Source organism: Schistocerca americana, chromosome 3, assembly GCF_021461395.2.
Source record: "Schistocerca americana isolate TAMUIC-IGC-003095 chromosome 3, iqSchAmer2.1, whole genome shotgun sequence".
Classification (NCBI taxonomy): Eukaryota; Metazoa; Arthropoda; class Insecta; order Orthoptera; family Acrididae; genus Schistocerca; species Schistocerca americana.
In genome coordinates, this window is record NC_060121.1 from 378,933,786 (window position 1) to 378,948,963 (window position 15,178).

The window sequence follows — 15,178 nt, forward strand, 5'->3', positions numbered from 1 at the left end:
GGTGTCGATGCGACGGTCTTTGGGGCCGCGCTGGACTCGCCAGACGAAATGCACGCCGCGGCGCTCCAGGTTGGCCCTGAGCTCCTCATCAGATTGTAGCAGGAGGTCACGATGAAAAATACCCCCCTGCGTCCTATTTAGTGCCAGATGTGGGACAATGGATACTGGGATGTTCCCTAGGCGGTCGCACGCCTGGAGTGCCGCCGACTGTGTGGCAGAGGTGGTCTTGATAAGAACGGACCCTGATCGCATCTTGCTGAGAGCCTCGATTTCCCCGAAGACGTCCTCAATGTGCTGAACAAAGAACATGGGCTTGGAGGTGGCGAACGTCCCCCCATCTGTTCGAGAACAGACCAAATAGCGGGGGAAGTACTTCACCCCAAGCCGGCGGGCCTGTCCCTCCTCCCATGGAGTGGCCAAGGGGGAAAGGGCAGGAGAACCAGAACTAGAAACGGTACCTTTTCTTTTGGAAGACTCGGCCGCAGAGCGACCTGATACGTGTTGACGTTTCATGTGCGAAACGTCCGCCCCGATACCACCCACTCCGACCAGGGGCTCTCCCCACGGGCGCCACCCAGCCGCAGCAAGGGCCACCTGGCAGGATGACCATTGCCGGGAGTCCTGATGCCCCAAGGAGACGGGCATCTACTCCTTGGCCAACGTGGGGAGGGCGCAGCTCAGGTATCGGCAGTACGATCCCTGTGTTGTCAGGGGGCTACAACCTAGAGGGTACATGACGACCCCACCACAACGGGCTGGCTACCGTGCTGGAGTTCTGGTGCCATGGAAAGTCTATCATGATCGCTGGTGCAGATGGAGATGCACTATGGGCGTAACTTGGACAACCCATCAGGCGTTTAGGCCCAATTTGAGGAATAATGGGTATGGTGACAACGCCGGTGCAATGCTGAGTGCCAAGGTCTTAATGCACTTAGGACCAGTGGTACACCATGTAAGGTGTCCTTCCCCAAAAGGCTCGTACTTCTGTAGAATTTTGAAAAATGGAGGTCAAACCCCAAGGGGGACCATCACATAGAAGGCCGAAACGGTTGAAACTCCTTTTAGTCGCCTCTTACGACAGGCAGGAATACCTCGGGCCTATTCTTACCCCAGACCCGCAGGGGGATATCAGTGGTAGAGTGACCCTGGAGAAAACTGCCAGCCAACACAACCACTGGCTCACTATAGGTTCAAGCAGCTTGCACAGAATGTTGGTGAGGCTAATAGCATGATAGCCATCCACATCTAGCACAGCCTCAGCAGGTTTTAGCACTGGAATAATTATACTTTCTCGTCACTGCGATGGGTATTTTCCATCACTCCGTATGCAGTTGAAGATGGCAAGGTCGGGCTAGTAATCCATTGATAGATGTTTAATCATTTGGTGGTGGATGTGCTCTGGCCCAGGGATTCTGTTGAGATAATCTCCAAGGGAACTCAGAAATTCCCACTCACTGGATGGAGCACTATATGGCTCAGGGTTGGCATGTAGTAAAAGAAGGGTGTTGTCACCCACCCACTGTTTTAGGGTACAAAAGGCAGGGTGGTAATTCTCAGATGCAGAGGATCAAGCATAACGCTCAGCATAACAGTCTGTGAATGTGTCTGGGTCAGTACATAAAGCTTGATGTGCAGAAGTCCCTGGCGTACCTGAAGTGGTCTAATATCCATAAAGGCATCTGATCTTAATCTAAACCTGGGAAAGGGTTTGTGTTCCAATGGTGGAGATGTACCGTTCCCAGCACTCCTGCTTCTGTCTCTTAATTAGTTGGCAGATCCGAGCATGGAGCCATTAGAAAACAATGAGGTGCTCCACTGATGGGTGCCACTTGTAACATTAGAGGGTCCACCTAAGACCTCTAATGGCCACAGCAATTTCTGGCAACCACCAAGGGCACCTGAGGAAAAAGGGACTGGTGAATCAAGTGCAGAAACAATAGTCCTAGAAACATTCTGGGACCACATCAATGTTGCTGAGCAATGTTGGAGATCCAACAGTGGTAGCAGAGGTGAAAGTGTCCCAGCCAGACTTGGTAAGAGCCCATCTTGGCACCATTCAGGTGAGAAACTACGAGGGACAGGGGACGGAGGTAGGTGGGGGGGGGGGGGGGGGGGGGGGGGGCAGGAAGAGTGGAAAGTGGTCACAGGGGGAATGGTGCTCTGCACAGCTGACACACATGGGAAAGGGGCACAAGGAATGATGTTCGTGTGTGACAAACATCTGCAGTCCCGGCATTTGGGGCAGGCATTTCAAAGAGAGGACACAAATTTCCAACATTTGAAGCAACACATAGGGGGGAGGAACATAGGGTTTAATGTCACACCACTATCATCAGCTTGACCTTTTCAGGCAATGAATCACCTTCAAAAGTCAAGATGAAGGCACCAGTAGCAACCCTGTTGTCCTTAGGTCTGCTATACACACAGCTTATGAAGTGTACACCTCATCGCTGTAGATTGGCACGCAACTCATTATCGGACTGCAAGAGCAGATCTCTGTGGAATATACTACCCTGGACCATGTTTAAGCCCTTATGGGGGGTGATTTTAACAATACTGACCTGTTCCACATTTTGGACGTTCCTGCCACTTCCCCGAATTTGTCCTCCAAGTTCTCTACAAAAAAGGGGCTTGCCGTTTAAAAGGATTCTGCATCAGACCTGGCACAAACTAATATTGCTGAGAATGCATCTGTCCGTGATCTTTAGCCCCCTGTTCCTCCCATGGTATAGCCAGTGAAGGGAACAATTTGGGGTCTTAACTGTCAGCACTCTACTGGCCTTTTCCTCGCTTAGAGACTGCTGGGGCCATTCGACAACCAGCATCAGACAAACTCATCTGCTTCACTGCGAGAAATCTGATCTGATGCCACCCACTCCGATCAGGGGCTCTCCCCGCGGGCGTCACACAGGCATAGCAAAGGCCACTTGGCACAATGGCCATTCCTGGGAGGCCTGGTGCCCCGAGAAGATGGGTATCTACTCCTTGGGATATATGGGTAGTTTGCAGCTCAGGCATCAGCAAGTGCGATCCCTGTGTTGTCAGGAGGCTATAACTAAGAGGGTACATGACAATTCCTCCCCCCCCCCCCCCCTCCATGATGCCATGATGGACTGGTTACTGTGCTGGATATAGGATGCAGGAAGATCCATTATCATCATGGGTGCAGGAGATGACAGCAAACAATGAATGTACAGTATGCACCCTGTAAGACGTCCTCCTCCAAAAGGCTGGATGATGGGGGGCCTTACATTAAAATAATAGGTGCAGAAATTCTCAGCGCATGATGGGTACATGATGCACCACATAAGGTGTCCTTCCCCAAATGGACCACACATCTGTAGAATTTGGAAAGGTGGAGGTCTAACCCTAGAAGGGGACTATAATAGATTAGGCTGAAAAGTAGGTGACTCCTTTTACGTACCTTGTACGACAGGCAAGAATACCCCAGGTCTATTCTAACCTCCTAACCCAAACAGTGGATGAAGGGGGGTGGCCACTTGTGAAACCAGTCAAGTGATCTACGATCAAAGCTGCAACCACTGTACTGCTTTCTATGTGGGCATAACAAGCCATCTGTCCACATGAATGGCCACTGAAACTGTCGCCAAGAGACAAATGGACCATCTAGTTGCTGAACGTGCTGTTCAACACAACACAACACAACACAACACGCTTCACTTCAATGACTGTTTCACAGTCTGTGTCAATTGGATACTTCCCACCAACACCAGCTTTTCTGAACATCTGAACTGCACAAATGGGAACTGTCCTTGCAATATACCCTATGTTCCTGTAAACCCCCTGGTCACAACCTTCACTAGTCCCTGTCCTTCACCCACCTATCTCCTTCCCTGGTCCCACTCCAGCACTACGCACAGCCTTCTAGTCCACTAATGCGCCCATTAGTCAGTCAGTCAGTCTCTCTCTCTCTCTCTCTCTCTCTCTCTCTCTCTCTCTCTCTCTCCCTCCCCCCCCCCTTCCCCTTTTACTATTTCTCTCTTTTTCCCCTGCCTTTACCTCACTCCTTTTCCACTACCCTAACCCTTCCCCCACTCCCCCCCCCCCCCCCCCCCCACCAATCTCCCGAGCACCTAGTAGCATTACCCCACCCTCAGCTCATTCCTACATGCTTCATGCTTCCACGCACGCAGCACTACACCTTCCTCCCCAGCCCTACTCTGCTATCACTCCCCACCACAACCTCTTCTTTACCCTACCACACATACTGCCTCTCCCATCAGATACAGTTGCTTGCCGACCTCTGTGTGTGAGTTGTGCTTGTGTGAATGTGTGTATGTGCTTTCTACCGTAGAAGGAGGCCTTCTGGCCAGAAGCTCAAATGTTACGCATTCTTCTCATTATGCCTGTCTATGACTCAACATCTCCTCTATATGGCAAGTAGCAATCTGTCCTTTTCATAATATTCTTGTTATTCCATCCTAGATTCTCCACTGTTTGATTTTGAGTTTAAACAATATGTTTCATTACATGAACGCAGTTCCACGTGGCAGAGGGTACCCTGTACCACTACACCAGTCATTTCCTTTCCTGTTCCACTTGCAAACAGAACGAGGGAAAAATAACTGTCTATATGCCTCCATATCAGCCCAAATTTTTCGTATCTTCATGGCCTTTACATGCAATGACGTAGAGGGCAAGAGAGTCAATCTGCAGTCAGCTTCAAATTCCAGTTCTCTAAATTTTCTTAATAGTGCTCCTTAAAAAGAACATCACTTCCTTCCAGGAATTCCCATTTGAGTTCCCAAAGTATCCCCATAAAACTTGCATTTTGATTGAGCCCACTAGTAACAAATCTAGCACCCCTCCTCTGAATTGCTTCAATGTCTTACTGTAATCTGATTTGGTATGGATCCCTAACACTCAAGCATTATAGGCCACACTAGTGACCTATATGTGATCTCTTTTACATACAAATTAAAATTTCTTAGGATTCTTCCAATAAACTGAAGTCGACTATTTGCTTTTCCTACCACAATCCTCACATGCCTGTTCCATTTCATATCGCTTTGCAATGTTATGCCAAGATATTAAAATGATATGACTGTGTTAAGCAGGACACTACTAATGCTGTATCCAAACATCATGGGTTTGATTCTCCTACTCATCCGCATTAACTTACATTTTGTTACATTTAGAGCTATGTGCTATTCATCACACCAAATATAAATTTTGGTCAAGTCATCTTGTATCCTCCTACAGTCACTGAACTTTGACACCCTACCATACATCACAGCATCATCAGTAAACAACGCTTCAATGATACAGATAGCCGTACCGTAGGTGTAACCACAATGGAGGGGTATCTGTTGAGAGGCCAGACAAACGTGTGGTCCCTGAAGAGGGGCAGCAGCCTTTTCAATAGTTGCAGGGGCAACAGTCTGGATGATTGACTGATCTGGCCCTGTAACACTAACCAAAATGGCCTTGCTGTTGTGGTACTGCGAACGGCTGAAAGCAAGGGGAAACTACAGCCATAATTTTTCCCAAGGGCATGCAGCTTTACTGTATGATTAAATGACGACGGCATCCTCCTGGGTAAAATATTCCGGAGGTAAAATAGTCCCCCATTCGGATCTCCGGGCGGGGACTAGTCAAGAGGACGTCGTTATCAGGAGAAAGAAAACTTGCGTTCTACAGATCGGAGCGTGGAGTGTCAGATCCCTTATCGGGCAGGTAGGTTAGAAAATTTAAAAAGGGAAATGGAAAGGTTAAAGTCAGATATAGCGGGAATTAGTGAAGTTCACTGGCAGGAGGAACAAGACTTTCGTCAGGTGAATACAGGGTTATAAATACAAAATCAAATAGGGGTAATGCAGGAGTAGGTTTAATAATGAATAAAAAAATAGGAGTGCGGGTAAGCTACTACAAACAGCATAGTGAACACATTGTGGCCAAGATAGACACGAAGGCCACGCCTACTACAGTAGTACAAGTTTATATGCCAACTAGCTCTGCAGATGACGAAGAAATTGAAGAAATGTATGATGACATAAAAAAGAAATTATTCAGGTAGTGAAGGGAGACAAAAATTTTAACAGTCATGGGTGACTGGAATTTGACAGTAGGAAAAGGAAGAGAAGGAAACGTAGTAGGTTAAAATGGACTGAGGCTAAGAAATGAAAGAGGAAGCCGCCTGGTAGAATTTTGCACAGAGCATAACTTAATCATAGCTAACACTTTGTTCAAGAATCATGAAAGAAGGTTGTATACATGGAAGAACCCTGGAGATACTAGAAGGTTTCAGATAGATTATATAATGGTAAGACAGAGATTTAGGAACCAGGTTTTTAAATTGTAAGACATTTCCAGGGGCAGATGTTGACTCTGACCACAATCTATTGGTTATGAACTGTAGATTAAAACTGAAGAAACTGCAAAAAGGTGGGATTTGAAGGAGATGGGACCTGGATAAACTGACTAGACCAGAGGTTGTACAGAGTTTCAGGGAGAGTATAAGGGAACAATTGACAGGAATGAAGGGAGGGGGGGGGGGGGGGGGGGGGAAAGAAATACAGTAGAAGACGAATGGGTAGCTTTGAGGAATGAAATAGTGAAGGCAGCAGAGGATCAAGTAGGTAAAAAGACGAGGGCTAGTAGAAATCCTTGGGTAACAGAAGAAATATTGAATTTAATTGGTGAAAGGAGAAAATACAAAACTTCAGTAAGTGAAGCAGGCAAAAAGGAATACAAACGTCTCAAAAACGAGATCGACAGGAAGCGCAAAATGGCTAAGCAGGCATGGCTAGAGGACAAATGTAAGGATGTAGATGCTTATCTCATGAGGGGTAAGATAGATACTGCCTACAGGAAAATTAAAGAGACCTTTGGAGAAAAGAGAACCACTTGCATGAATATCAAGAGCTCAGATGGAAACCCAGTTCTAAGCAAAGAAATGAAAGCAGAAAGGTGGAAAGAGTATATAGAGGGTCTATACAGGGGCGATGTTCTTGAGGACAATATTATGGAAATGGAAGAGGATGTAGATGAAGTTGAAATGGGAGATATGATTCTGCGTGAAGAGTTTGAAAGAGCACTTAAAGACCTGAGTCGAAACAAGGCCCCGGGAGTAGACAACATTCCATTAGAACTACTGATAGCCATGGGAGAGCCAGTTCTGACAAAACTCTACCATCTGGTGAGCAAGATGCATGAGACAGGCAAAATTCCCTCAGACTTCAAAAAGAATATAATAATTCCAATCCCAAAGAAAGCAGGTGCCGACAGATGTGAAAATTACCAAACTATCAGTTTAATAAGACACAGCTGCAAAATACTAACGTGAATTCTTTACAGACGAATGGAAAAACTGGTAGAAGCAGACCTCGGGGAAGATCAGTTTGGATTCCGTAGAAATGTTGGAACACGTGAGGCAATACTGACCCTACGACTTATCTTAGAAGAAAGATTAAGGAAAGGCAAACCTACGTTTCTAGCATTTGTAGACTTAGAGAAAGCTTTTGACAATGTTGACTGGAATACTCTCTTTCAAATTCTGAAGGTGGCAGGAGTAAAATACAGGGAGCAAAAGGCTATTTACAATTTGTACAGAAACCAGATGGCAGTTATAAGAGTCGAGGGGCATGAAAGGGAAGCAGTGGTTGGGAAGGGAGTGAGACAGGGCTGTAGCCTCTCCCCGATGCTATTCAATCTGTATATTGAGCAAGCAGTAAAGGAAACAAAAGAAAAGTTCGGAGTAGGTATTAAAATCCAAGGAGAAGAAATAAAAATGTTCAGGTTTGCCGATGACATTGTAATTCTGTCAGAGACAGCAAAGGACTTGGAAGAGCAGCTGAACGGAATGGACAGCGTCTTGAAAGGAGGATATAAGATGAACATCAACAAAAGCAAAACGAGGCTAATGGAATGTAGTCAAATTAAATCGGGTGATGCTGAGGGAATTAGATTAGGAAATGAGACACTTAAAGTAGTAAAGGAGTTTTGCTATTTGGGGAGCAGAATAACTGATGATGGTCGAAGTAGAGAGGATATAAAATGTAGACTGGCAATGGCAAGGAAAGCATTTCTGAAGAAGAGAAATTTGTTAACATTGAGTATAGATTTAAGTGTCAGGAAGTCCTTTCTGAAAGCATTTGTATGGAGTGTAGCCATGTATGGAAAGGAAACATGGACAATAAATAGTTTGTACAAGAAGAAAATAGAAGCTGTCGAAATGTGGTGCTACAGAAGAATGCTGAAGATTACATGGGTAGATCACATAACTAATGAGGAGGTATTGAATGGAATTGAAGAGAAGAGAAATTTGTGGCACAACTTGACTAGAAGAAGGGATCGGTTGGTAGGACATGTTCTGAGGCATCAAGGGATCACCAATTTAGTACTGGAGTGTGGCGTGGAGGGTAAAAATCGTAGAGGGAGACCAAGAGATGAATACACTAAGCAGATTCAGAAGGATATAGGCAGCAGTAGGTACTGGGAGATGAAGAGGCTTGCACACGACAGAGTAGCATGGAGAGCTGCATCAAACCAGTCTCAGGACTGAAGACCACAACAACAACAACAACAACATGTCTTCTTCTGTGGGCCTAACCCAGCATTTCCCACTGGGTTGCATATGCTTTAGCAAGACCTGCTCAGCTTGTTCATCAACTTTAAGAACTTCTGCAGAGTATTTCTTCTTCAAACAGGACTTTCTAGTGACAGTCAACTCTGACAGTACAAAGTCTCCTACAGTAAGTTTCAAGGATTCTTCACTATCAACACTACACGTCGAATTGTGTGCATTTTCATGGTTATGAAGTGATATCACTCTTGCAATCTCTTTGGCAGATGTAGCAGAAACCCTTATAACTCCCTCTTTAACTGCTATAATGCAATGGAGTTTGTGCAATCCTGGAATAGGCTGTACACCTTTCCAACGATTATCCAACATAGCCATTGCTGAATTTATGTTTTCAGATGATAAGTAGAGGGTCATAATCCCTTTCAGTTTCTCCTTGATGCACTTGTAAATATCATAGGGAGTGTTAATAGTAACCCTCCGTGATTTTACAGTTCTCCACACTCTTCTTTTCATGGTACCACCAAGGCCATCAACTCCATCTCTACTGTGAAAACTAGCAAAAAAAAATCCAGTCACCAGTAATGCCGAAGTCAGCTTGTAAATATGTAACATTTAATAATGTGAAGCGATTCTTGAACTGCGCTGTGCAACCATCGGAGAAAATCTTGACTCTTTGACGATAAGGAAATTCTTTCTTTAGGTCCTGAAAAAGCAGCTTAAGCACTGTCCAAACTGAATATTTATTGTGGGACAAGTCATCGCTAACAATGGCATAGCTGCGTATGGTGCCATTGTTAATCCAGGCCACAGCTGTAAATATAGCTGTCTGCTGTTGGTGCCAGTGAGCACTCTGGATATCATCCTGCCAACAGAAGTACAATTTTCAGCATAGTCAACCTGCAAAACCAAATCGAGATTACTGAAATTTACTTTTGCATCCTCAAAGTACTTTGATTGCTTCTTCTTAACATAACAGTACAGTTTGAATCCCAGAAGCTGTTTCTCTATTTCTTTAATAGCATTCAAAACTGTCCTAACTGTTTCTATACGCTGAGGGCGACCTTCAACATCTTTCCATTGAGTCCATTCAAGCTCATTGTTCAGTACTTCTTCATCAACAAGGCTATTCGCATTTAAAGTGTTACACTTTTCGCAGGCACTGGACATACACTTATAATTTTCTGTGTCACAAACAAGAATGCTAACTAAATCTTGTGCTCTACTTGAAAATGTATTGGTTTCTCTTGCAAAGCTTTCAACCAAATACTGTATGTTTGCGTGGTATCGACAAATACACACATTATGTGGCATAAATGATACAGGGTATACAAAAGTTGGACGAAGAGAGAAGAATTTTGATTTTTTTATCTGACACTCTGGATATCCAAGAATAAATTGTTCATATGCTTCAGATATTGTCATTATCATATAGCACTTCTGTCTCTGTTCTCTTTCTCTAGTTTCAGGGTTCTTGACACCAACCTCATCTTTTCTTCCTGGTTCTTTTCGGCTTATGTCGTCACAAAGGTAGAAGTTCTTAATTTTATTTTCTGTATCTGCACTGAGAAACTTTTTTTAAGTTTATTTGCACCTTCAGGCAGCTCATTGTTAAACAGCTTTGCCACTACATCCTTTCGTTTCCTTGGGCTGCATGGTAAGCTTTTCTTCACCTTATTTACTGCCTTCCCAAGTGATCTTTTGGAACTATGATTTAGAGGGTGACAAAATGCAAGATGAAGTGGGACTTTGAGAAGAAATTTTGTTCTTTTCTCAATGCCTCCTTTGTCTTTCCATATCTTGCATACGTTTAAGTTTCTTTTGATCATCCTGCAAGGCAGCTTTATTTTTTTCTCTCCGTAACTTATCTCTTTTGCATTCCTTTTCTAACATTGCCTGATACTGAATTGCAGTTTGCTTCAGTTTTTCCCTAAACTTGTGGCACCTTTCAGTGGATGACATGCTTGTCCTATAATAAATTACAAGAATAATACTTCCAGCTGGTTGATAATAATAACAATCACAACAATAATATCAACAATAACAATAATTGTGTGTGTTGTTGCAGTAAAATTTCCTTGTTACAAAGTTCTGGGGACTAGTGTAGCAGGGGATACAACCCGTCAGCTTTGGACAATGACGTCACAAGTGGCCAATCGAGAAGCGATTCTTCTTAGTGTTGTAGCTCCCTTCAGTGGCTGATAAGTGTTTTTTGGCTTTTAAAAAAAAAAAATCTCACGAGATAGAATAAACAGATCCACTTTATTAAGCAATCAGTAAAAAAACGAAACTGAAACATAACAGCAAAAGCGAAAATGGTAAACTGCTCTCTGGCGACTTGTGACGTCATTGTCCAAAGCCGACGGGTTGTATCCCCTGCTACACTAGACCCAAGTTCTGGTATCACGGTAACAGCTCTAACACGTTGACATGTCACATCTGAAATGCATTTCTTGACATAAGTGTGTTCCTACAAAAAATATTATAAGTTGTAGCCCATGTAACTAACCTCACTTTCACAAACTTTCAACTTAACATAACATGAAACTAAACTGATAAACAAATAATGTCTATTTCTGTGTTGCGGGTGTGACAAATTCCGTATTTTGTTCAGATCTTCTTTACCTTTATTATAAATGTAAAACCACAGTTACAGCTTCACAATTATCCACAGAGTATATGCACAACACATGGACACTCAACTTCAAAGACACTAGTCTGTAGGGCGGCCAACATTTCACATTAAATTTTTTTCCCTGACACCAAGAGTAAGTTTGTAACTGTTTTACACCTATCAGGCCAGGATATAATAAACCCTGGGATTAGTTTCTGCTTCCTTGACCTTTTGGCTACAGAAGAACATGCCAAACTTCAAGACCTTTTAAACTTTGTTTTATTATGAAAGGTCCTTTCACATGGAATGACCCTGAATTAAATCAGGTGACACTGAGAAAATTACATTCGGCATTCGGAAATCAGACACTTAAAGTAGCAGATGATTTTTGCTATTTGGGCAGCAAAATGACTGACGATGGTCGAAGTAGAGAGGATATAAAATGTTGATAGGCAACGAAAACATTTCTGAAGAGGAATTTGTTAACATCAAGTATAGGCTTAAATGTGAGGGTGTCTTTTCTAAAAGTACTTGTATGGAGTGTAGCCATGAACGGAAGTGAATCATGGATGATAAGCAGTTTGGATAGGAAGAGAATAGAAGCTTTTGAAATGTGGTGCTAAGGAAGAATGCTGAATATTAGATGGGTAGATCACATAACTAATGAGAAAGTAATGAATACAATTGGGGAGAAGATGAATTTGTAGTACAACTTGACTAGAGGAAGGGATTGGTTGGTAGACCACGTTCAGATGCATCAAGGGATCACCAATCTAATATAGATGGGAAGTGTGGAGGGTAAAAATCGTTGAGGGAGAACTACACATAACTACACTAAGTAGCTTCAGAAGGATCTAGGTTTCAGTAGTTATTCAGAAATGAAGAGGCTTGCGCAGGATACAGTAGCATGGAGAGCTGCATCAAACAAGTCTTTGGGCTGAATACCACGAGTGCCAAGTGTCCATACACTTTCTAGTACCTCAAAATTTGAATTACAAATACGTATATTCGGTTTGAAAAGGGCTGTACAACAGACATAGCATCAAACAGCAATGCAAGGGAAAAATATCCACCATAATGAACTCAATATTGTCAATTCGTAGGGTGTCATTATTGTTCTACAAATAGGACTTTCTTGACTTCTCTACTTGAAACAGGAAGTAGAACTTTGCAAAGAGTGCATCCAGATCAAGGCAATCAATGTTGGTCCTCAATCAACAATGCGAAAAGTGGATCAGATTTTCTTATTATCTACAATACATCAAACATTGCACTGTTTAAAAACAAACGGCTCGTGAAGAAAGGAAAAAGTTACTTACCATCTTCCAAGCTGTATTGATAACAGGGTACGGGGTCAATCGATAGCTTGTAACCAGCAAATTCAGGATCAAGTAAATCCCTACTAGGCCTCAACTCAATCATAACGCTACACGAATGTTTACTTCACATCCAGTCCCAAGACCGAAACAGAAACGAATCTCACTCAGTCGCAATCGACCGATATCGGCTATCGGCATATCACTCGCAATCGCAGTAATTGCGAGGTGTGTTTCGATTACCACACATCTAAACTCTGTGAAGTAAATCACCAAAAAGGTAGAAAATAGTGCGTGGAGTAAAAATACAACGGTTTAGACTGCGAAATCAAGGATGTATCAATGATGATAACACACTTATTTATTTGTAAATCACACTGCGAACTTAACGAGCAAATGAATACGAGACGACTAGCGTTCGGCCGAAATCGATGTGTTAAATATAGCATGCATGCACCAAACGAAGACACGTTGGGGTCAATACGGTACCGCAAAGTTAATTTGACGTTCAAGTTCGTTGGATTCGCCAACTCGCAACCAAATTATCACCTTTGATTCTAACGTAGACCTCGGGCTAAGTCTGTCACCAAAAGCGACTCATACGAAAATACCCTGCAGTGGTTTCTGCGTGTTACGATCAAACGAACAGTGAAAACAATGTCACATGAAACCACAGTCTAACATCTGTGCATGAAACTGACGATAGCGAGATACGAACTCGTGTGTGGATCACCTAACACGATTTCGTTCATTAACTTAATTTAGTCTAATTTATTTCTGTCTATATATCTTCTTTTACAACGCCATTAGACACGCTATTTTCCAAGTTTAATGCAGAATAAGCAAAATTGCTTTATAATTTACCATTGATAGAGAAAAAACGTCTTCAAAATAATGATAATGATAACCGATAATCAATTGTGACCAGAAACTGTAGATACAGCAGAACACAGAGAACATTTTTTATTTTACGTTATTTTTTTTAGTACCTCAATACGTAACAATGATAAGCGCTAATAGTTGCATATTAAATTTCGCACAATCTTACAGCCATAAGGAGAGTAAACAAATTTTTATATGATTGCCATACTGAATAAAAATCGAAAACATTTACACAAATTGAAATACTATAGCTCATATTTGCTCTAACACACAGCAACACACAACACAGTCTACCACTTAAACTACACGTTCTCTTGTTCTGTATTTTCAGCACTGCACTTCGTCATCTTTGTTGTGAAGTGTTATGTGTCGTTTAGGCAAACATTTCACATTCCTTGTGTTTTACAAGGAAAGATGATCGTGACAGAATAATATTAAGTAGGTAAGTTGCAGAACATATACTGTGCGCGGGTGTTTGTTTTCTTAAGTGCAGACATTAAATGCGAGGTGAGGAATACGAGAAAATGAGTGACCACAAATAAACGGCTTCACCTGTTGTGGGTGGGGTCTTTACGTTTTGGCGTCGCGGCTTGTTGGTGGTTTGACCATCAACGAGCAAGCGCACTCTCCAAGAATGATAACAAAAGTAAGTTTTGTCAAGTTGAGCCTTCGAAGGGCGTATCATATAAAAGTGTGTTCTATTCAATTTCACGACTCACACTAATGATCTGTACACCCATTTGAGGAAATCTATGTTTGTAAAAGAAATGATAATTGGATCCTTTTATCGGCCCAAGACTCCTATCCTGATATAACCGAAAACTTCAGAGAAAACTCAGTTTCCCAATCATACTGTAATCATCAATGGAGACTTATATCATCCAACAATTAATTGGGAAAATTACAATTTCATTCATGGTGGGCATGATAAGACACCCTGTGCAACTTTACTAAATGTCTTCTCTGAAAACTACCTAGAACAGATAGCAACTCCGCTCATGATGAGAATATATTGGATCTAATGGCAGCAAATACACCTGACCTCTTTGAGGATGTCCACATCAAAAGTGGCATCAGTGACCATGATGCGGCTGTGGCAACAGTGATAACTAAAACAAGCTGAAAGATTTTTAGATTCAGTAAACTAGATAAAAAAATCAGTAGTGATGTGGGAGTCGGCAGAAGAACACCTGTGAATGCATAAGAAACGCAGCATTATTCTGCGGCGACAAGTGCACAGACGATCTGCTTTACTCTTTGATTTTTATTAGTACTCTTTGTATTGACTGGTGTTTTGAGTTATATGGTGTTCGAGCTTGAGAAAAATGAAAAGGTTATTGCTTGGCTACTACATTGCATCTCTTCAGCAGACGGAGATATGTAGTAGTTGACCAAAGTGGTGACCCTGACGTGATTGAATTCCGTTTTTGAAGAGCAAATGCAGCACTGATCTGTATTGTCTACCACAGAGTCTGAGCATCCGCTCGACTCAGAGCATTAGAGGCACCCAAGGACGAGGTTCTCTGCCTACATACGATGACAGACAGGAAGTGATGCGACATATAGCAAACTGCGAATCCGTGCCGTATGCGCAGACAGTTGAGCACAACATGGTCCGTCACATCAGGACTACACCCGGTCAACCAGTATCTCAGCGCTCACGCCGGTTAGCTCCTGATCATTTCGCTGCAGCGAAGACAGAATTCGAAGAACTCCTGCACTCAGGAATCATCCATAGACCTGACAGCCCGTGGTTATCACCACTTCATCTAGTAAAGAAGAAAGATGGGGCCGGGAGACCATGTGGACACTACCAAGCACTCA

At 43.0% G+C, this 15,178-nt stretch overlaps 1 protein-coding gene across 1 annotated transcript in view; it reads right to left on the reverse strand.

Moving 5' to 3' along the window:
- The window catches only part of LOC124607047 (nudC domain-containing protein 1), a 126,993-nt gene extending 114,301 nt beyond the window's left edge, over positions 1–12,692 (reverse strand). Inside the window, exon 1 of the mRNA XM_047139223.1 lies at positions 12,476–12,692. Coding sequence (XP_046995179.1) covers positions 12,476–12,578 — 103 coding nt within the window. The 5' untranslated portion in view covers positions 12,579–12,692. The remainder of the gene's footprint in view (positions 1–12,475) is intronic.
- Between the last annotated feature and the right edge of the window lie 2,486 nt (positions 12,693–15,178).